The sequence below is a fragment of the Trichomycterus rosablanca genome, chromosome 17 (assembly GCF_030014385.1).
Source record: "Trichomycterus rosablanca isolate fTriRos1 chromosome 17, fTriRos1.hap1, whole genome shotgun sequence".
Lineage (NCBI taxonomy): Eukaryota > Metazoa > Chordata > Actinopteri > Siluriformes > Trichomycteridae > Trichomycterus > Trichomycterus rosablanca.
The window spans coordinates 23,256,603-23,280,221 of record NC_086004.1 but is presented as its reverse complement, the minus strand read 5'-3'; the positions used below and the strand labels follow the sequence as shown (position 1 = coordinate 23,280,221).

Here is a 23,619-nt window from a genome sequence, read left to right as displayed (position 1 = left end):
AGCCCAAACCATCACTGATCCACCCCCATGCTTCACTCTGGGCATGCAACAGTCTGGGTGGTACGCTTCTTTGGGGCTTCTCCACACCGTAACTCTCCCGGATGTGGGGAAAACAGTAAAGGTGGACTCATCAGAGAACAATACATGTTTCACATTGTCCACAGCCCAAGATTTGCGCTCCTTGCACCATTGAAACCGACGTTTGGCATTGGCACGAGTGACCAAAGGTTTGGCTATAGCAGCCCGGCCGTGTATATTGACCCTGTGGAGCTCCCGACGGACAGTTCTGGTGGAAACAGGAGAGTCGAGGTGCACATTTAATTCTGCCGTGATTTGGGCAGCCGTGGTTTTATGTTTTTTGGATACAATCCGGGTTAGCACCCGAACATCCCTTTCAGACAGCTTCCTCTTGCGTCCACAGTTAATCCTGTTGGATGTGGTTTGTCCTTCTTGGTGGTATGCTGACATTACCCTGGATACCGTGGCTCTTGATACATCACAAAGACTTGCTGTCTTGGTCACAGATGCGCCAGCAAGACGTGCACCAACAATTTGTCCTCTTTTGAACTCTGGTATGTCACCCATAATGTTGTGTGCATTGCAATATTTTGAGCAAAACTGTGCTCTTACCCTGCTTATTGAACCTTCACACTCTGCTCTTACTGGTGCAATGTGCAATTAATGAAGATTGGCCACCAGACTGGTCCAATTTAGCCATGAAACCTCCCACACTAAAATGACAGGTGTTTCAGTCTCATTGTCCAACCCCTGTATATACTGTATATATATATATATATATATATATATATAGGATCACTGGAACACAATTAAATTGCCCCAACCCAATCGATTTTTTTGGGAACAGTTCATAGTGGGTTTACAAATCAACACTGTTATGACATTTAGGTTTGAAATGAACCTGACCATGCTGACCTGTTTGGTGGCAACATCAGACAAGTTCCTTAGAGTCCACAAAGAGTTTTGTGTGAGTCGCTGGCTAGTGCTATTGATGTGCTTCCCCAAAGCCTGCATTCCACCTGGGGAAAAAAGTGGAGGGAGGAGGGACGACGGGCGGGGTGTCAGAGAGGGAACAGAGAGAGTGGTTAGAGAAATAAAATAAAGGGAGAGACACAGAAACTGTAAATCACAAAACATTTAATTACACACACTACCTCCAACAAGTGTCAAGACTCAGGTCTCATCTAGCAGTGATGTTGTAGTTACAGTGTGTTTACCTACATACTACAAACTAATAACCTCTTTTTTCTGACATATAATATTTTTTGATTGACATATATTATATATTTAACACACACACACACACATATTTATATGGGTTATTTTAATCCAACATGCCCTGTCAGCACTGAGCAGCAAAGATCAGATATGCCAGTAATCTCTCATTTCTTTACTAAACAAGTCAAGCCATAAAAAGAAAGGAATGAACTAACAATACAGCAATAAAAAGACTGAAAGCAAAAAGACCGAGAGCTGTCAAAGAGCCTGTGACTCCCCACAGATTAATTGTGGCACTACAAGAGCAACGGGTCCCTCTGCCCTCACTTACCAGCCTCAACGATGGCCGGCTTGTTGCTAGGACACACAGAGAGTACTTTTAGCACGCGGCTGGTGGTCCACAGCAGCTTCTCATAGTTGTTGTTTCTCATGATCTGCACCAGACCCTCAGGACCACCGTTAGCCAGGATTATCAACTGCAAAACAGATTAGGATTTTACACATATACTTCTCGTACAGTACTGTGACCTATATATGCAATAAATAATTGCTTTGGCAAGAAACAGACAAACAAAAGCCTAAAGGCATGAAACAGTGATCAACATTAAACAACTAATGATGTCATCTCCAATTCTCCCCCCAATTAAATCTTTCCACTAATACCACTCCATCCTGCACACGCATCTTTCTCACCTGCCCACATGCTCCAGTAGTACAGGTGCCTTGACCAGACAGCAGAGGGTGCAAATTTACAGTAATAAATTAGCAATTAACCTATTCCCTCCCTCAGACAAAGCCGATTTTGCTGTACTTCCCTTCTAAATGGTACAGTGACTGATGTGATCCACTTGATTGATTCCACATTACTGACACTTGATAACCGAAGTATAAAAACACGCCTTTACGTCCACCAGCCTACAGATGTCAGTATAAAGCTTAAAGAAGCATTTTATATCAGTGCTAGCCTAGACTGAGCAGAAAATTGCTTAGTGCCCGTATCACAGCCCCGCTAAGCTCCATATGACCACCCCACCTCGCACACAGGCCCAGACCAGTCCTGGAGAATATACATCACAGTGGCAAAATACGCTGTCTAAACATTCCTTCCGCAAACACGTTCAATTGCAAAATAATGTAAACAAAAAGCTTTTGCGTAGTTCATTTTGTGTAGCCGATAGCACCGCTGAGACTCCAAACCTAAACCTACTGTTCTAATCAAAATCCAATTTTACATTTGCATGTGCCCTAAACACACCTTGCTCTCCTGGTTGCCATAAGACAGAAGCTGAAGGCAGTCTGTGGTAATTGCCAGAAACTTGGGGTTGCTCTTCTTTAGCAGTGGTACCATCCTTTGCAGACCATCCGCAAGACGCACAGCCATCTTGGCTCCCTCCTGGTGTAAAAGCAGGTTGTGGAGTGTGGTGATGGCATAAAACAGCACGGACTCCATTGGAGAGCTGCAACACACACATTCGCTTGTTTTTTTTGTTTTTTTGGGTTTTTTTTTACACAGAACAGTGCAGCAGGTTAAAGAAAACACACTTTGATGGTGAGTGCATTGGAAAGCTGTCTTTTTACAGGGCTATGGACAGCATGGTTATTATTTTATCACAAATTCAATATGCAGACTCTTTGTTTATCATCAATGTTTATCATTATTCATCAACAATGTAACTTAGCACTTTTCCCACTGAATTTGAACATCTTTATCTTTATGAAAGTGTCTACTAAATGCTTTAAATGTAATCCATATATGATTTTAACAAAGTGGTCTGTGTCTCAAAGGGGTTGTGTTTGTGTTGTTTTGTCCCTTATAAAACATAGTGTAAAATAAAAGCCCAGGTAATACATAAATGAAGATGAACTGGCAAGTTGAACTTGAGCCAGATGAGACTTTTTAACTTTGTTTCCTTGCATAAAAATTATGTGGCTTTATTCACACAAGCTAACCCAAATGTTCCAAGTTCATAAAGACAATGACACAGCTGGTGGACTGACCGCTATAGTGGCAAGTGAAGTGATTTGGGTGCTGGGAGCAATTACAGGTCTCGGCCTCAGGCAATTCAAGCAATTCAGGCAATTTAGAAGGCGCTTGTTAAAGCTTCTGTCTGCTTCTGGGTGAACCCTAGTTTGATCAGAGTAAAAAAGTGAGCCAACCAGGATTTCAATTACCTGAGCATGCGAACCAGAGCTGGAATGCCTCCTGATTTGAAGATGGACAGCAGACCCTCACGCTGGTGTGATAAATTGTGCAGAATGCTGGCTGTGGCACGTGCAGTCTCCAAATCGCTGGTGTTCTGCATGGCCCTCACCACAGCTGCCACCATCTGTGGTGACTGCATCAGAGCACGGCGTGATGCATCCTTCCGTGTTAGCTGGTTTACAATCTGTGCAGCTTTGTTCACCACCACCTGGATGGCCAAACAGGACCAGAGGTTAGCATAAATTCTCTCAATATCCATGGATTCGATCAAGATTTTTAAAAAAATTTGTTTTTAAGCGAAACTCTATTTAGATATTTTATAAAGTTGATCAAGATTTTTAATACAGAAGTTAAAAGCAAAACACTAATTAAATATTTCATAAAGTTGTGTATATTCCACAGGGCAACATTAAGTGAAACAAAAATGATATTGGGACACTTTTAGTATAACTTTACAAACAAATGTTACAAACGTTACGAATCGGGCTATTTACGATACAAACACTATTGTTTCTAGCAGTGATCTGCAGGTGACTTTATGAAACTGTGGCATTTACTTAACCCTATTCTTTTTTTTCGGATTATGTCTATGCTAGTTCACATGTAATTACGTCTGGTTTCTTTTTGTTGTTGTTTTAAAACATGGGTGGTCTAATGTTATAGCTGGCAATTCTTAATTCTCGCCTTTGAGTTTCACACATTCTGCTCATGTCCACTTGGGTTTCCTACACATACTCAGGTTAGCTTCCACCTCTCACGATCATGCATAGGGTGGTTTTACTATTCATAATGCTCAAGGTAGTGCCGAGTTAAGTGCTTAAAGGCAACAGGAATAAGGAACCTTAATATTCAGAGCAAATGTAATGTGTTGCAGAAAACTTCCACGTACCTGGTCGTCATCGTTGAGCAGTTTGGTGAGCTCTGGTATAGCGCGGGTTGCCAGTTCTGCATCATCTTGGTAGTTGATCAGGTGCATGATGGCTGTCTTAAGGAGCTGAGAGGGTTCAGCCAGCTTTTGCACGTTGGTCAGCTGGGATGGGTCCAGCTGTGTGGACAAAAGGGTTGTTTCTCCCATCATCGTCTCAGGAAACATAGCCTCCCTCACTCGGTTGGCCCGGGTCATGGTGTAATGAGAGTCCAAGGCTTAATGAAAGTAAAAACAGATTTAAAGTGGCAAAAAAAAGGAGTTGTCCCCAAGATTTGCATTTATATGACACAAAAACCATTTAAATAAAGATAAAACAGCTGTGTTTATATCTTATGAACAAAAGCTAAATCAAATCTAAATCATCATCTGCCAAAAGTAATGGAGGCATATTTTAGTGGCTTTGTATTCAAGATGTTTATTATTATAAACATTTAATAGATAAGTTTTTGTTTTATTATTTTTAAGACTATGTGACTAAGCTATGTGTTAAATGTTTAGAGGTAAGAAATTCTAGTGTACATGATGTTATTTCTTGGGGGATGGGGAGAGGGTTCGGCGTTCAAAGCCCTGGGATGAATCGTCAGTGCCTTGACTTACTCCCAGTGATTCCTGGTGGAATCAGACCCACTGCAACCCTGACCAAGATAAACTGGTTAATGAAAATGAAATGAAATTCATAGTGTATTTTCTAATACAGCGCTCCCCAACCTTTTTTGCACCACGGACCGGTTTCATATAAGATAAAATTTCACGGACCGCTGGGGGTGGGAGAATTTAAATTAGAATAACTATACTGCTCACAAATGAGCTTTTTTCACTGCTTCCACCTGAGGGTGATATGAGATGATAAACACCCATGTGTTGGAAATAGAAGCAGTGTTTTCATTGCTGATGTAGCGATCTCTAATTATTCTTTCTGTGCGGCCTGGTAATAAATGACCCTCATCAATGACTGAGCTTTTTGCTCAGTTTGTGTGTGTGTTGTATACACAACATTGCCTGTGCATGTGTGTGTATGTGTTTGTGTGTAGCTTACCTGCAGGGTTCTCTTTACCTGTGGTGGTAAGAGTGTATTTCTTGTGGAAATTTGAGCCATCATCTGTGCGCACTGTAGTGGCCCCTGATTGGATTCCTGAATCTGTTGCATAATATGTTGACTGCCACTCAGACACCTTTCCTACACTCTCTCGATCGCGCACTGCAAGATTCATACAAAAACAAAATGACATTTTAATAATTCCCAAACCATAAAAAATACAATCTAATCTTGTAAATTTAGGCATAAAGCATAAAATCTGACAACAGTCATAAAGGGGGTGATATCAAAAAAAAAATTGTTCAAGGTGTGCAAAATTAAAGCAACAAAGTCTATTCGAAACAAGGACTATTCGAAAGGATGATTCATTGTTTTAGCTGCCAAAGAAGGTTTAATACAATAAGTAGTAAACAAGGGGGGGGAGCGGTTGACTTTTTTGTATAACCAGTTCGTTCTGATCATACTGAGAAAAAGTGTAAAATATAAAAGTCCTGATTAAAGTCTATTATATCCAGATGATGCTTTGCAAGGGTTGGGGTATATACTTTTTAAGATAATGTAATAATCAAAATAACTTTTTATTTTCATTTAGTAAGTAGTGTAGACTTACTTTGCATTGCCATAACTACTTCCTCTTCTCAAACCTCAACGACTTTTAAAACCTGGAAAGATAAAAAGCTTGTTAGTTACCATTAAGAAATTGACAATCACTCTTGCCACAGTTTATTTTCATTCTTTCCCAGTCTCAAGAATCAGTTGTTGATCTAAATGGCTTTAAGGGTGTTTAGCTGCAAAAAGGTCTCCAGAGAACAGTGTGTATGAAAACAGGAGCAAAGTCGGTGTGTGTCGTTTGTCTATAGATGGTAGTGGGAGGAGCACAGCTACAAAAGAGGAATGCCAATTGCAGAGGTTTTTTTTTTTGGACATCTGACCCATGTACACACCCAAAAAACGTCAGCATGGAATTAGAACAAGCTGTAACGACCACAACAGCTCATACAACTGGCTTGGCATGATTCTCCTTTCACACACCTCATGCTACCCTGGGATTCTCTCTGTATCACGACAGTCTGTATCACGCATCATGTTTTCTTGCTAATCTGAACAAAAGCTTAAAATAGCAGCATTAATTTCATTAAATCCTTGAGGTGCTAAAGAAGTAACTTTGCCTATTAAATCTTATTACTTGCTTTAACATACTGCTATCTCTGAGAGGTGCTTAACCTTTTCTCTTTCGGTCACAAATAAACAATACGACAACTTAGAACATGTGGTCAGACTGTTCAGTAAAAAGCCAGCGTGTAAACATTTCCCACGTTATGAACATAGTGGAATAAACTTGATGCAGCCTACATCAAAACTGTAATGCATCAACCTCTAAAACAACACACACATAGATCCTAGTATGTCTTTATCCAAGGTAAAATGTCTAGGCATGTAGCTGCCAGGAAAATATACAATGTGACAAAAGTACTACCACCCATGCTACAATCTATAACTGTTTTAACAGGTCTGCATATCTGAAATCAAGACGACTTTATTAATGTTTTAATGCACGGAAGATTCCATTGACTGAAGATAAGCACATCATGTTGAACTATAAAAGAGATAGACTACAACTGCAGAAGACCACATCAGGTTCCATTCCAGCCAGCCAAGAAAAGGAATCTGAGGCTACCTTTGGCGTAACTGAAATGGTACAGCTATAATGGGGGAGGAGTTGGGGGTGTCTGCATGCTTAAAAAAGATCTAAATCACCCCTTTTTTTTTTACACCAGGGTGCGCCGCTCTAAGGTACAAACAACTCGTGATGTTTAACAGTCGTTTGTTCACTTATCCTTTAATGGTAGTTTTCAATAATAATAATAATAATAATAATAATAATAATAATAATAATAATAATAATAATGCACCACTTCACAAAGCACAAGTCATTCAAACCGGTTTCAGGAACACGACAATTCAGTGAATTTTAATGGTCTCCCCTGCTGTCAGATCTAAATCAAATGAAGCACCTTTAAAAGGCAGTACACTGGACACATGACAAATCTGCAGCAATTACATGACGTGTTTATGGACAAAAACCTTTAAACATAATTTAAACATAAATTAAGTATTGATTGCACAGAAGATTCTCTTCCATTAACTGATTTATGGAACTAGGATAATTGAATAAATAAATACTGTATATTGTACCATGTTTGCTGACTACACAGCCTGTCATAATAACCACACAACTTTACACAATCTGTCTAAAAGTAGTTCACAGAAGTGAATTTACAGCACTTGTCTATATAGCAGAAATTTGAGTCTGACAGCTTCTAAATCATTAAGTCACAAGTGATGTGTGAAGCTGAGACATGCATGGGTAAATGTACCATGTTCTTTTAAATAAAACACATGATTGGGCTTTAAAGGTGAAAATTGTGGGTTGTAGCAAAGCTTCAGGAAAACCCTTACAAATCTTAGGCAGATAAAAAACTACATAATTACGCATGTGTTAGTTTTTGCACACTGGCTTCTTTAACAATGGACAGTAGGGATGCGGCGAGACAACTGATTGTTCTATTGTGCACTGTATGTTCCACTTCCACCAATTATGGTGTTCCTGTTATGCATAGACTTTAAGATAATGTTCTGTAATGAGTTGATCTGCTACAATTAGACCAAATCCATTCTGATTCTTTTAGAGTATAGCTTTGTTTGTATAGCATGAAAATTTTACTGTATGATAACCCACAGTAAAAATCACATTTTTATGAAATAAAGTGTGATGCAGACATTTATAAATTGGACGATGGTCTATTCTCCGCTCTGCAATGACATCAGCATTAGGGATGCAAATTTTCCCAGGTGGTACAGCTGTCTAGTCCACCACCACTGAGATCCAGAGTTGAAACGTGTGGTGCTATTAACCAGACACAGACGTGGCTGCTTATTAAAGTGGAGGTTTGGGGTGTTGTGACCACAGAACTATGATGCCTTGAGCTCAGTGTATTCAGTGGAAACGCGCCCGCCACGACCTTGGCCAGGATAAAGCAATTGATAAAAACATGCCCGTTGACGCCAAAAAGGCTGGTTTGAGTAGGTCAGATCATCTGGGATTTTCACACACAAGATTCTAGAGTTGACAAAACTTTAAATGTTTGAAAGTTTTCTAAATGCAGTGGTATACACAGGCCAAACAGAACACAATGATTAAATCCTTTACCACCTGTAATTTTGTATTTTTCTGGTTTAAGCCGGTTGTGGTACAACATGTAAGTTGCGTGTTCACATTTTGGAATATAATATGGAACCACAGTTGCATTGCGACAAAGCAGTTGCAACTAACAGTTTCATAAAGTTGTTCAGACTATAATAAATTGGCATATAATCAGTACCGACCTTACGACATTAATGTGAGACCACTAGCATATACTCGTCCTTTTTTCTATTTACCAGCTAGTCACAGTTAGTAAAAATCATTTGCCTTTTTATGGTAGATTAATGGTTTAGCACCAACTGAGTATCACTTGCACAGTTAGGAAGAATTGGACTATTTAGATGAACCTAAAACCCACCTTGTTTACTGTTGCCATGGGACTGATAACATGCAGAAATGTGTAACAGGTATGACTAGTGTGCTGCTTCTTGGGTGGAGGACAATGAACCATCTCAACTTTCCTGTAAACAGAGGGGTGTGGCTGCTTTCCCAAGTAATTTGTTCAGCACTACTGAGTCATTGCCTAGTCACTTTATTAAGTTGCTCCTTACTACAACATAAGTAGAGATGTACCGATCGGGGTTTTTGGCACCGATTCCAATCTCCTTTCAGGGACATCGGCCGATAGCCGGGGGGGGGGGGGGGGCAGTAAATAAAATAAATAAACTTAAAAAGAGCCTCACAGTGAAGATAAGCACTTCGCGCGCGCGCGCGTGTGTGTGTGTGTGCCTTTAGAAGAGATGCTTTGTTCACAGTATCGCTATAAGTGATTCATTGATTCACGAGTCGATTCATTTTTCGCGAAGCGTAAGTTTCTCTTCTCAGTTATCTCTCCGTGTTTACTGTTATTAATTAAATGTCGTGGTTTTAAATAAACACCAGCTACTACAGAACATTCTGTGTGACTCTCTTACATTAAAAAGCTTCATTAAACTGCTATTACCACAGATCTGTAACCGACCGTCAGACTCGTTCCGTCTAAGGAGCTAAAAGTTCAGCAGATGATCCTGAACTAATGAATTTGGTAATGAATAAACTTTTGCCTCGGATTGGCTCTGTAACGTTTTCTGTCCTCATCTACATCACAAGTAAGAACCGCTCACGATTTACCAAAGTGAACCAGGAGTTTATATAACGTGCTGATAGAATCGACTCAGATGTGACCGGGTTGAATTATCTTTTTAAAGTAAATATTACAATCAGCAAAATTACATCGTATGTATGATGCACAACATTAATGATGTTATTTTAGGTCATGAAGAGCTTTCACTGTGGTTTCTGTACGATGGTTTCTGTACGATTGTTGATGAATGGTGATGTGATGGTTGGTGCTTCGTAGCTCAAAGTCTGGATCAATCCACTGAGCTGTTAACTTAACGTGATCTTTATATATCACACGATCGGATCGGCTACTTTTAGGAAATATCGGCCGATCGCCGATAGCATATTTTGATTAAAAATCGGCCGTTACCGATTCATAGCCGATCGATCGTCCCATCTCTAAACATAAGCATTACCTACTAAGTACGTTTCTGCTGTACTAAAAAAAAGTACTTCTTTTTATAGTCCTACGTCCCTCACAATAATCTTGCATTTCATACTGTGTGGTTTGTTTAATAAGCTCAGCAGAGTTATTTGTAACATAACAAAACTGAAGATAAATACGTCTTTTCTCACCCTCTACCCCTATACTCATGATGCTTCTTTCCCTCCTTGCAGGCTATGCTCCACACATTATTCCTGCTATGAAGTGAAAGAGCCTGAGGTAGCTGATTTTCACCCCTCAATTCAGCTCTGAAAATATTTTATCCACACATGCAGTAAAATCTACTGAACAAACCACAGGCAATGTTATTTATTATAAACTATTACTATGTCCTTAAGGCTATACAATCTTGAAAACACCACTAATAACTAGTGTGGCCAGAGTCACAGAACCCTGACCATTTTAATGCCTTTGAGATGAATTGGAATGTTGATTAAGAGTCAGGCCTTGTGTCCAACATTGCTATCGGATACTATAAATGCTCCTTTTGATTTATATACTTTGCAATACTCAGTATATGGCAAAAAGTAGACGTGTGTGTATAGTTTTGCATGTGATATTATAATTTTATGTAGCTGTAAGTACAGTACAGAGCTGATTTACGATACGACTGATATGACAGATAACTGCTGCAGTGCAGACTTCGGACTTGAACCCAAGGCTGGTTAAGTGTGGTTAATAAATAACAGTGGCTGAATATCATGTGTTTTTCAGCTAAACGTTGACCCAGAATGGCACACCTGTAAACGGTGCACGGTGGTGCTTAGTGCCACACCCAGTTCTAAACCCTCAGGCAATCTGGGTGTTTTAGTAAAGTTTTTAGACCTGGCTACAAAGTAGTAGAATGTCGTCATACCAAATGCAGCCAAGCCCAGTTTCTGTAATGCCGGTGTGACATTCCTCACCCAGCGCATCGACTCTCTCACTTGCTTGCTTATTCTATGTCTACCTCGCTGAAACGGACTGACACTCGCTCACTGCCACACCCGAAAAAAATCGCAGTGACTAAGTCAGATAATTAAACAACAGCAGCAACTTGCAACTTTAATAAACACGTTTCAGTTATCCCTCCTCCTTTCCCACAGAGCAGAAAAGAACCAGCAGCTTCAGGAGTGGCATGGGTGTGTTTTAGTGGTAAGGCACACCTGAATGAGTAGAATCCATAGCTTGGATTCTAACCCTCTATCTTTTAAGCCAAACACTGAATAAATTTAGGGTGCTCAGGTGGTGCAGCAGTCTAACATGCTAACACAGTATTGTGGAGTCTTCAAACTCATGCATTCGAATCTCAGCAAAGCCACCAACCTGGCTGGGTGTCCACACAAACAGAACTGGTGTTTAAGGGAGGACAGGTCTGGCAGGCTCTCTTCCTATTGTGATATGCAATCTGTGGGACTAGTCCAGGTGATCATGCATGAGTGGAAGTGGGGGTGGGGGACACTGATGGTCTGTAACGCGTTACTCTAATCTGACCACATTTTTCGAGTAACGAGTAATCTAACGCGTTACTATTTCCAATCCAGTAATCAGATTAAAGTTACTTATCCAAATTACTGTGCGTTACTATTTTTGTCATTTTCCTTGGTGAAAAGATATTTTTGCTTTCTTCTTGGCAGGGGCGGAGCCAGGGGTGGCCAGTGGTTGCCATGGCCACCATAAAGTAATCTCCGGCCACCCCCCTGCCCCCTTGATTTTACTTTTAAAATCAAGTAATCCATAAAGTAACTAAGTTACTTTTTAAAGGAGTAATCAGTAATCAGATTACTTTTTCAAGGTAACTATGCCATCACTGGTGGGGGAGTAATATAGGGACTAGCATGGCTTTCCATATACAATACAGCTCTGTGAGGGGGAACCCAACACTGGCAGGTGATTCAGCTCTCCTTGATCAGATCGGATTTACAACAGTGAATTCACAATTAGGAACTGGAAATTAATAGATTGGGAGCTAAAGGGGTGAAAATACAGAAATAAATGTTCCGAAAATTTCAAAACAAATAAAGCAATACATAAAAGTGTCTGGGTTTGATTATCTGACAGGGCGGAACAAAATATCTGATTAGCTTCTGCAATTTAACATCAAATCCATCCAAGGTATTTACTGCTAAAAAAAGGAAGTCCAGTCTGTGTACATAAGCAATGCTGAGTAGAGGAATTTCAGCACACACACCCACTCACCCTTGTACAGTTAATGGCTTTGGAAGCAAATATAATGTCCAGCTGAGCTCATGCTCTCAAAAGCCTGTGGTCACTGAGTGCTCCCCAGACACAAGCTAGTTTCCAGCTGAGCCAGAACGAGATGTGGGCGAGCAGGTGGCTGGAGCTGGACTGCTAAACTTTACTCCAAGCAAAATACACGTGTGTTCTGCTTATTCAAATACCAGGCTCTAATGACGAAACTCCACATATGATACATTTACATTAGAACAGAAAAAAAAGGTACACACAAACCTTCAGACTCTTCAGACTTGTTCTTCTTGTGTCTAAACTAAAATGTAATAACTTACATGACATGGGCGAAATATATAGGCAGGAAAATTTAGCTCAGATGAAAAACGTAATAAATTATGGTTCTTTATGACAGTAGGTGGGCAGAGAAATCATATGGCGCTTCACTGTAATACTACTGAAGAATTCCAGGTTTCCATCATTGGAGACATAGTTTCACACAACATGCTGTGACAAGCTAACCATTTGCATGAAAGAGCAAATCCAGGACCAGGACTATAAAGCTACCAAGGGCAATAGATCTGTATGGGCATGTTGCATTATATTGTTAAATAAACAGGTGTGTGTACTAGTGAAGGAATTTAAATCGTCAATTGGAAATGTTAAGGAAAGCCCCCCCCCCCCTCATGTTCTTGTTTCAATTTATTTCTTTTACTTTAACCCTAATACTGTTACTTAAAATGATCATTTTATGAGAATAATACACATCTGTGTCAAAAAGATGAAGGTCAATACAGCCCTGTCAGAAAAGCCTTGATGCTTTTTTTAATTGACGAAAAATATTAGACAGCAACAGAGTTGTTCTCTGCATTTCAGAGGAGAGAATCCAGACAAGAGAAAAAGCTTGACTGACAGAGCGAAGTGAAACAGGTTCATTCTCCATGGCTGATTCACTTCACAGAAGTGTGAGAAGAAGAGATGTGAAAATGAGGCCAAGTATAGTTTACCATGACCAAGTCTGGACTGTGAACAACTATGCACTATACAACTTTTATCCCCTACATAAAACAGGCTTCCTATTTGGATGGAGATTCCAAAATCTTATTGTTCTACGTAATCTTGCAAGGAAATTCACATTATTATAATCCTGTGTCCTTAAGGGACAAATCACTTCAAATACACATTTGGAGAAGCTTTCTGGATTGTGGTGCTATTTAAAATCAGTAATATGTTTCAGCTAATCTGACTTGTGCTTTGACAAGCACTTTCAAATCTGGTTCGGGGATAAGTGTGATTAATTGGTTGTCTGTAAACAGCAAGCTAAACAACAAATAGCACAGTAAAAAAACTGCTTTATAAAACTACTGCTTGGAAAACAATTTTACTGTGTTTGGCCATTGCTGACAAGTACTTGACTACAGTCATAAATTCCAGTCTCTGTTAATACTTATTATTAGCATCACGTTATCGACTGGATGGGCATCTGCACAGACATGACTGGCTTTGTCTAAGGGGAGGATGGCTGAAGCCCTGTTATGGACTGGCACCCTGTCCAGGTTATTTCTCCCTTGCGTCCAGTGTTTCCCATGGACCTGTCACGGCCCTGACCAGGATAAAGTAGCTGATGAAAATGAAATGACATTTTACATTTATACACCATATCTAAATAGACCTATCTAAGCCAATAGCACATTATCATCGTGATTATACGTCATTACTACAACTCCGGATATATCACTGAGTAAATCAACCCCAAAAGATTTCAATGACTTTCAGCTCCTAAAACACCTATTAGCTTTATATTATGTTAAGTCTCTACCAATGGCCTTTTTTGACCTAGCAGATAGACAAACACATGAGTTGGCATCTTACAGGTGAGAAAAAGTGACAGACGGTGAATATTTCATTGACCCAATGGGAAGCTGTGCAGGCAGAGCAAAACCTAACAAGACACTGAAGAACACAGCAGTCTCACAGGGTGAGCTCTGCAAAATGTAATAAATATTTCATGAAAAGAAACTCTAGTGGTCAGGCTACATGTCAATCAATAGCAAAAACACATCCCAAAATAGATGAAGAGAAGTTGCCTACATTAACTACATTATATGGAGGAAAAACAGGAAAAAAACAACGCCCTCATATAGGCTACTGGAAGCAACTAAGTTTAAGTTTTAGCTGTGCCACATTTCTGTCTCTGATTAGAGTTCCCTTACGATGCAATTGACTTTGTTCACATTAGGGAGGAAGTACAGCATGACTGGTGAGCTGGTGTATTGACAGCTAAGTGCTTAGCACAGTCCTCACAGAACGAGGACATGTTTACTAGCATTGCATAAAGGAAAACCATATTAACGTCAAATGAAATGTCACTATACGGTAGGGAAGATGACAAGTTTTTAAAAATATATATTTTTAAAATGCTAAATTAGCTTTGTAACACTGTCCCTGGTGTGTCAAATCACTGTATATCATTGTACATTTCCCCACCCTTGTCTAGTTCCTGGATGATACATGTCTAAAAGAGAATGAAAAAAAATACTAAAACATAATGGCTATAGTTGTTTGAACACTGTAGTCTCTTTGTGAGGTTTCAGTGGATGTATTTAAAGGCATATGCATGTTAAAGAAGTATGATAAAAATAGGCAGTCACTCGATTACAGGTCAACACTCACCCATTTGCTTAATTACTAGCCTGGTGGGGTCAGACTTGTCTGGAAAATCTGGTGAGCATTTTTGGTTTGAAGATGGATGGAAACAAAGAATTAATAGATCACCTGAAGTAACAATAGTAGTTACAGCAGGCTGTTAAGCAGGCAGTGTATTTGCAGGGCTCTAGACTAACGTTTTGCACTGGTGCACCTAAAGTTAGGTGCACCCAAATTTTCGACCGCATCGCATTTAACACCGCAGTTTTACAGGTTCACTTTTTTTTTTTTTTAAATCACTGTCCATACAGGCAATATTGACTTGTAAATAACTAACAATCTGGTCAACATGGCCTCGTCTGATGATCTGTTTGCTGCTGCCTGCCACTGAAAGGCAGTGGGGAGAGGGGACACTTGGGCAGTGCATTTATCGTGGCATGTAATGTGTTTTATAGATGCATTGTGCTTTTTCAGCCTTTCAATTCGAAATGTATTAGAACCAGTCACAAATATACTATTGCCGGCCACTGTCTTCCCATGCTCTTTACAGTTAATTATAGTATTGTGGCGCCGGCGAGCAGGAAGGCGAGCGTCGGGGCCTCGAGTGAGCTGCCCTTGGCAGATCTCTCAGTGGTTTAGGATGTACACTCATTCATGCACACATACATCCATACAACAGACAAAGCTACCTATCCAGCTCTCACCGCAGCCACCCAGTCTCCCACACTGGGATACACGCTGACGGTAAGCCTGGATACCACGGCTCCTCCCACTGACGCTACATAGCCCCCTCCCTAAAGGTCAACCGTCCCGGTGACCTACTCACCAGCGACCACTGGGTGGCTCCATGTCCGGACCTCACCCCATTACACTGCCGAGCCGCTGTTTCAACACCCCTGCTGCACCTGGCTTTCCATGCCCTCGCAACAACCCCGGGGCCAGCGCACTCAGACAGATCGGGCATATTGGCCCACCGAACCACCAGAGCCACCCAGACATCGCAATCCCACTTCTGACACCAATGTGGCGCCGGCGAGCAGGAAGGCGAGCGTCGGGACCTCGAGTGAGCTGCCCTTGGCAGATCTCTCAGTGGTTTAGGACGTACACTCATTCATGCACACATACATCCATACAACAGACAAACATATAAGCTACCTATCCAGCTCTCACCGCAGCCACCCAGTCTCCCACACTGGGATACACGCTGACGGTAAGCCTGGATACCACGGCTCCTCCCACTGACGCTACAGTATTATAGACTAATTATAGCACACTTTTACACATTATATTATTATTTTTATAATTTGTATATGTGTATGTATGTGTGTATATCTATTTATATGTGTGTATATTTAACATTATATGTATATGTTTGTGTGTGTGTGTATGTGGCTCTAGTGTGAGTGTAATCTTAAATGCTGGGCATTATATTATCGGCTTTACTTTTACACAGATTCCCAAAATCGCTTGCGGTGCACTCACTGTGTATTTTGACTACATGTATTGTAATATATTATGGTCTTTTAGTTATTTTTATATTTTACTTAACGAAAATATTGTCGTGTTTTTACTTCCTTTACTATCGCCGCACTTTACCGCTAGCATTAGCCAGATGCTACTGTAGAGGGTCGGCTCACCTAGCCGCTGTCCGGTGGGGATGTTTCGGGTCTTTTGCTGTGCGGGAATAAAGGCACACGACAGGGTCGAGTCACTTTAACTGTTTAGTCAGGACTTAAGTGAGCGTTACAACACTTTACACCGCCGAGCTCCAGAACCCGAACTTCCATTCTGGGGACATCCGGCGAGTCTCATATACAAAACTAAACTTACTGCAGAACATCCGAACGCACGTGTGTGCTGCATTCTGATTGGCTGAGCTGAATGTCGCTCACATATCACCGCTACAATATTGTCCCGCCCTTCACTATCTCTGATTGGTTTAGACCATGATATTGGCCTAATGTGTGTCTGTTGTTTTTTTTTTTCCCTCGGACGCCTGAGATTTTTTTTAGTCGCACCATTGAGAAATTAGGTCGCACTCTAGAGCCCTGATTTGTGTATAGTTACACACAGCATACAAGATGCGGTTTGGGATTCAACCAGGAAATCACTTAAAAACCGCATAAGTAAAACTCACCAAACGTCAGTCACAAATAAATATTTTATAAAGTAGAAACTGCAGACTTTGCACCTTACAGCATTACAAAAAAAATCACTGTACAAGATGTAAACAGGGCATTGGAACTAAACTTTGCACTATTATGCATGAGAAAAGCTGTACAAAGAAGTACAGGGTACAGAAACGCCACCAAGAGAAGTCAGTTTTTAAAATGATTACTTTTAATAGGCAATTTTTTTTAAAGATGGCAAATTTGGTTAAGACACCTAGATTCACAAAACTTTACACCTCGGGCAATCTAGAGCAGTCAGTTTGTGTTTAGAGTTAGTAGACACGGAGTAGCAAACTCTGTATGCTTTGTCCTCTTCTCTAACTCATCCATAAACAGAAACAGACCCCAGCAAAAAATAAGTCTAAGTGATGAGACAAATTAGTAGAAGGTGCAAACGTGATTAAGCTAACAAAAAAGGTCAAGTAACTCAAAAAAACTTTTTAAAAAATAGCTTCGTAAATTAGCATTAGAAATCAACATGTCAAACCTTAAGTCAAATAGACTGGAAGCAGAAAAACACATCTGGGTCAACTGCAGGCAACCAGGGACGAGACATAGCAGCTACAGTGGATTCAGGCTCACAAAAATGGACAGTTAAAGATTGTAAAATGTTGCCTGGTATAATGTTTTTTATTTCTGTTGTGACATGTAGATGGTAGGATTGTGATTGTCATGAAAAGCATGAATCTGTAGCCTCAACATGTCGCACTGTCAAGAGTTCAGACTGCTGGTGCTATAATGGTGTTGGGAAAGCTTTCTTGGCACACACTGGGCCTCCAGTTGAAGTTTTAATGTTACAGCCTAACTAAGCATTGTAGCTACACCTTTTTATGGCTTTCCTGGGAACTATTTACTTCTTTAATGGCACTTCTCAAGTAAGTGTAAAAAGTGAGATAAAATGTACCAGTGTAAATGATTAAAGCAGAATCTTAGAAAGAGCATTATGATGCTGTGGGGAAACAACAACATACAAATGACTAAGATGCATCAGATTATCAAATTAGCCTCACAAATAATGAACTGTATATAATACAGACTGAATGTCTTGTTTTCATTTCAGTGAAATAAACACAATTAGTGGTTAATCGTTTCAGACAAAACAGACAGATTGTCAGTGAGCAGGCAAAAAGTAATCACTGACTAATAGTGACAGACTGCAATAGCAAAACGAATATTGTCAAACTCTAATCCTCTTTTCACGTCTGAAAGTTCATTTATAAAGGGGGCTAACACTGAGTCTTTTGTTCCAAATGTAGGGCAGGATAAGGGATGTATGCTTGCTGGCGATTTTAAGAGGCAGTTTGTACCCAGATACAGTAAATCTTAGTTTAGAATGTACAGCTAAACAGAAAGCCCGTCCTGACTGTACTACTAAACAGCACACCACAAAAAACAGGAACCCCCATTACACCCCCACAAAGTTAATTACATCCTAACACAGAGAGAACACCCACACAGCACAAAATGTTTTAAAAGAATAACTTTGGCTAACAATATGTCAAAGAAGAACCCTTATGGGGGGAAAAATATAGTGTTTTGTTAACCTATTTCTTTTAATTCAGCATTAGTGTGTAAACATGTGTGATTAATTTTGAGAGTGATATCAGAACAGACATGATTTTTTTGTGGTATTAATTGCAAAGGGTAAGAAACATTTCAGCATGTGAAATTAATCAGTGTCTTAGTGTTGAATACTGACAGGTACCTGATCTCACCAAATTAATGACTGTGTAAATCAGACATGTCATAGCCTCACCCATAAGCATAAACCCATACTCACATACATGCAAAGCAGTGACAAACAGATGCACTCTGTAATTGATCTTTTTTTTTTTCTACTTATATTTTGGAGTGCATTGTGGGATTTTAAAAATTGTGTGAACCTCCACAGCGCTTTCAGGAAAAAATGTTCGACCATGTGATTCCAATTTTCATCCATTTTCATGCTTAGAGTATGTGAAATGCTGACTGCTTTGACATGCATAACCATACACATGGCACAGACGCATTTAACTACATGCATTCAGACTTGTGGAGAAATACATGATCTGATTCTACTGAGCAGAGTATGCAAATCAGCAGTCAAAACTGACATTTGACATATTGTCTCATATGGTCAATAAGCTTTCATTTGAGGAAGCAAGGCAGCTTGATAAAAAGTCACTGATAACTGAAAGTGCCTAAAATGTTTACATCCATAATACTGTAATAAATAGTATATCAAGCATACAGTTTAAGCCAGTTTAAGGCTCTGGTTTGGGAAAAAAAACTATGAGTAACAATGTCAGTTATTTCTGAAAACTTTCACTTTTCAAATAAATTAAATTCAAAAATAAATTAATAAAGTAAAAAAAAAAAAGACATCTTATTTTATGACTAGCACTGCAGCTTATTCATGTGAACTGTTTACGACAGCAGAAATTATCATTTTTGTGGTGCTTTTTGATTTCTATAATTAAGCCAGCTTCAGCAGAAGTGAACCACATTGCATAATAAGATAAGATAAGATAGATAAGATAAGACTTTATTGATCCCCTTAGGGAAATTAACTTGTTACAGCAGTAGGAAGACTGGAAAAACAGAAAGAAATACAACTAAGTTAAAATATGTACACATAGTGTTTTGTTTTGTACTCTAAAAAATAATATATACACATTAGAAATATGCAAAATAATGTGATGTACTGAGAGGGATTTTGGCAGTCGTGCGTGTACTGGACAGAAATATGCATTTTGACTTGTATATACCGTCCTACTTGGGTATGTTTTAATGTGGTTCAAGCAAATGCTGCAAATTTAGATAGATAGATAGATAGATTGATAGATTGATTGATTGATTGATAGATAAATAGATAAATAGATAGACATATAGATAGATAGACATTAGACATATAGACAGATACTTCATTTATCCCGAGGGAAATTATTGAGCCATGCAAATACTTCCATAGGAATACAATCCAAATTGAGTCTTGCATTATGGGTATCTTAACTGTGGTAGTGTGTGTGTGTGTGTGTGTGTGTGTGTGTGTGTGTGTGTGTGTGTGGCTATTTTTCACCCAAAATTAGAAAATATATTGTGATTACAGTTTGGCCATTATGTTCTCTTTGTTAATAGCATTCAGAAAGAGTCTATTTGGATCAGGAGTGAGGCAAAAAAATCTGAGAATCTGAGAACTACTTAAAACATTATCAAGGTAAAAACAATGCCTGGGAAAATGAAGAACATGAAAATGAAGTACAAACAATTTTATTTCTGCCATTTATTGTAACTGGGGTGTTTTTATTAGCTGTATCCTGTACAACCTTAGTTAAAAGGCCAAACAATTTGTGACCTTTTACTCCAATCGAACGTGCAACAACAAGACTGCATTGTTCACAATCACAGCACATAAATGTGTAACCAAGGTGTGGCTTCAGAGTAGAAATCTGTGTTTGTGGGAGCTGATGAAAATAACCCCTATTGCACAATCTGCGGCCGAAACTAAAGATCTGAATCAAAGGTAAACCGAGGTGATTCACTTTCACAACGGACTGATCATCAGAGCAAAAACGTTACTCATAATAACACCCAATTCAGCCGTACATGTAACAGGCAACATGAGTAAAGTTACACTAATAAGTTTGCTTTAAAAGACCTTTTGACATTACAGTTGGCATTTAGAAAATACATCGTGTTGCTTTTTTGACAGCACAAAACAATGCCCATTAATTCGTAACCTTTTGACTGTAATAAAAGAACACACAGCGGTGGAGCAGAACTAATGAAAACACATCACAAACACAATATCATTACATGAATGGCTGAGGGGAAACTTGGCACTAGCTGAAACCCGACACACGGAAGTGAGAGAGAATTCCTCCCGCAGGTGGGTAAACCTACACCTTTAGCCTAATTTTGGACTTCAAGAAGATGAAAAGCTCACAGATGTATCCGCAAGTAACTTAATATGAGTTTTAAATGCATTTTTTCAAGCGCGACGCTGACAGGAGAAATTTAAACACTTTTAAAACACAGACTACGCTAAATAACAGGCTACGCAGTCCGGTCTACACGGTTTTAAGTACAATAAAACAACACTTCATTCACATTTAAGTGTTTTTTCTTACCTTTCACTCGTCGTCCACGCAATTCCCAATACAAAATGTGAACAAAACTGGACTTGTACGTTAAACTTTAGTGTGTCGTCCAGCTTGAACGCAGCACTTTCCCTGAATCCTCAACGGCCGTATGAAAGAAACCAGGCAGGGTCGATTGATAAGCTCCGCCCACGAGAGTGAGCGCGCTCGCACCACACCCATCCCAACCCCCATTCACACACTCACACACACACACACACACACACACACACACACACACTAGTTACATCTATTTTACATTTTCATTAAAGTTTTAAATAATCTATATTATGTGCATCTTATAGTTTTTGCTGTCTAAGGCTGCTCATTGAACAATAACTCATTTGCTCATCTACTCATTTCAAGATTCAAGATTTAAGAGTTTTATTGTCATGTGCACAGAAGAACCAGCAGTTACACTGTACAATGAAATTCTTACTTTGTTCGTCCTCCAAACATCATTAAGTATTATACATAAAACAAAATTAAACTAACAGAATAAAAACTTAGTATAAAAACTTTTAAAAAATATATACATTTAAATATTTTTGGCTTTTTTATTTAATATTTTTTTTAAATATATTTTGGCTTTTTTCCACAAGCCACCAGATTACTCAACTCTCTATAACAGCACACACAACATACCTGCTCACACTAACGGACTTTCTAACCACATTTATTTATTAAAATTTAAATACCTACATCATGCTGCTACTCTTCTATTATATTCTGTGCAATAACTTAAGTGTTTAACACTAGGCATTTTATTTATTTATTACACCGGTACCTCACCACTGGAAATTATGTGCAATATGTCTTACTTAGTGTATATATTTTTTTTACTTTACTTAACATGTATTTTATGTCTGTCTACAATGTCTGTGCAATATATATATATATATATATATATATATATATATATATATATATATATATATATATTTACTTAATGCATATCTTTTTTTTTTTAAACTTAATGTATATTTTGTCTTGTGTATGCTCTTTTTTCATATTCTGCACATTGGAGCTTGAGAAACGCAATCTCGATCAGCTGTATACTCCTAGCTGTAAAGTCTGAATGACAATAAAGTTTACTTTGACTTTGACTTAAACTATAAAACTTTTTATATACAAAGGAATAAAAATAGAAATAGACTAAGGCAGTAAAAAAGGTACATATCAGCAGTCATATAAGGTGCAGAGAAATTATGCAGTGCTGAGAATATAGCAACAGTTATTTTAAGGTGCAAATTATGCAACATTATGTGCAAGTAGCAGCAGTCCTTTTAATGTGCAATAGTGCACTGTAGAGGAGGTTTAATGCTCATGAGGTAGGTTGTGTATGTGACAATCCATTTTTGTTCACAAGCCTGACTGCCTGTGGGTAAAAACTGTTGGTCAGTCTTTATGCTTCTGAAACGTTTGCCTGATGGCACCCACATGCTTACACGTCTGGTCATTTTAGATGCAAATCCACCTTCTGCATGTTTTGTGCTGTGGGGAAAACCCAAGTACTCAGAAGACACTCATGTCTATCTTAGGACACACCAAACTTGCAGGTGAGTTGACCAGAGGTGAGGTTTAAATCCAGGTCCTATCCACACTACCTGCTGCACAAAAAATATTGTTACAAATATTGTTTAAAATATTGTTTAAAATATTGTTAAATAATTGCACACTTTTTTTGTCCTCACAGAATGGCTCTTTTCCTTAAGGCACTCCGCGCAGGGTTGCCAGATGCTTAGTTTCATTTAAAAGTGCTGTTGCTTGATGTTTCAGTAAACCCTACTGAAATAAAAAGAGGATAAAGCTAATCATGCTCTCCTGTGCTCTTATTATTTTCATAGTATAAACAAGTCTATGCTTTATTATTCTTGCTTTATTATGAGTCTTGGTTCAAATCACTTTATTAAAATCATTATATTTAATTAAAAATAGGCTAACCATTCTTTATATGGTAAAAACAAATGAGGGTTCAGTCAATTGTGTAACTAGTATCTTATAAAACCCAATGGGCCAATCTGACCCATCGGTATGAAAATGACATATTTGCAATTTTTTGCAGGTTAGAGATTTGTCATTTGGCCTAAATTATATTTATTTTATATTGTTATTGAACTGTACAAATAGGTATGTCTTTATAAAATCACAAGAACTGTTGTTGTTTAAAAACTATACATTCTTATGCTTAATTTCACATAAATGTGATATACTGACAGATTCATTTATTAATTGATTTAACAACTGTCCACTGCTAGTAGTCTGCTTTACATTCTTAATGCAAATGCCATGGAATTTGTTTGCCATGTCTTTAAAGAGGTCTCTTTACTTTGAGTCAGCACACAAAGAAAAAAATTAGTG

The 23,619-nt window shown here is 38.9% G+C and overlaps 1 protein-coding gene and 1 long non-coding RNA gene across 3 annotated transcripts in view; one reads left to right on the top strand and one right to left on the bottom strand.

Moving 5' to 3' along the window:
• jupa (junction plakoglobin a) overlaps window positions 1-21,353 on the bottom strand; it is a 30,552-nt gene extending 9,199 nt beyond the window's left edge. Inside the window, exons 1-8 of one of the 2 annotated variants that reach the window (XM_063012606.1) lie at window positions 21,250-21,353; window positions 6,014-6,065; window positions 5,404-5,565; window positions 4,329-4,582; window positions 3,409-3,647; window positions 2,492-2,693; window positions 1,568-1,712; window positions 934-1,037 (exon numbers count right to left, since the gene is read on the bottom strand). In XM_063012606.1, the coding sequence (XP_062868676.1) occupies window positions 934-1,037; window positions 1,568-1,712; window positions 2,492-2,693; window positions 3,409-3,647; window positions 4,329-4,582; window positions 5,404-5,565; window positions 6,014-6,026 (1,119 nt within the window). In that variant the 5' untranslated portion in view covers window positions 6,027-6,065; window positions 21,250-21,353. Of the gene's footprint in view, window positions 1-933; window positions 1,038-1,567; window positions 1,713-2,491; window positions 2,694-3,408; window positions 3,648-4,328; window positions 4,583-5,403; window positions 5,566-6,013; window positions 6,066-16,606; window positions 16,639-21,249 lie in introns of those variants that run through there. The other variant, XM_063012607.1, reaches the window with a different exon arrangement.
• LOC134331267 (uncharacterized) lies at window positions 20,905-23,055 on the top strand. Its single transcript, XR_010015115.1, has 3 exons — window positions 20,905-21,008; window positions 22,724-22,817; window positions 22,955-23,055. It is a non-coding gene; the product is annotated as an uncharacterized LOC134331267 (long non-coding RNA).
• Window positions 23,056-23,619: the final 564 nt, after the last annotated feature.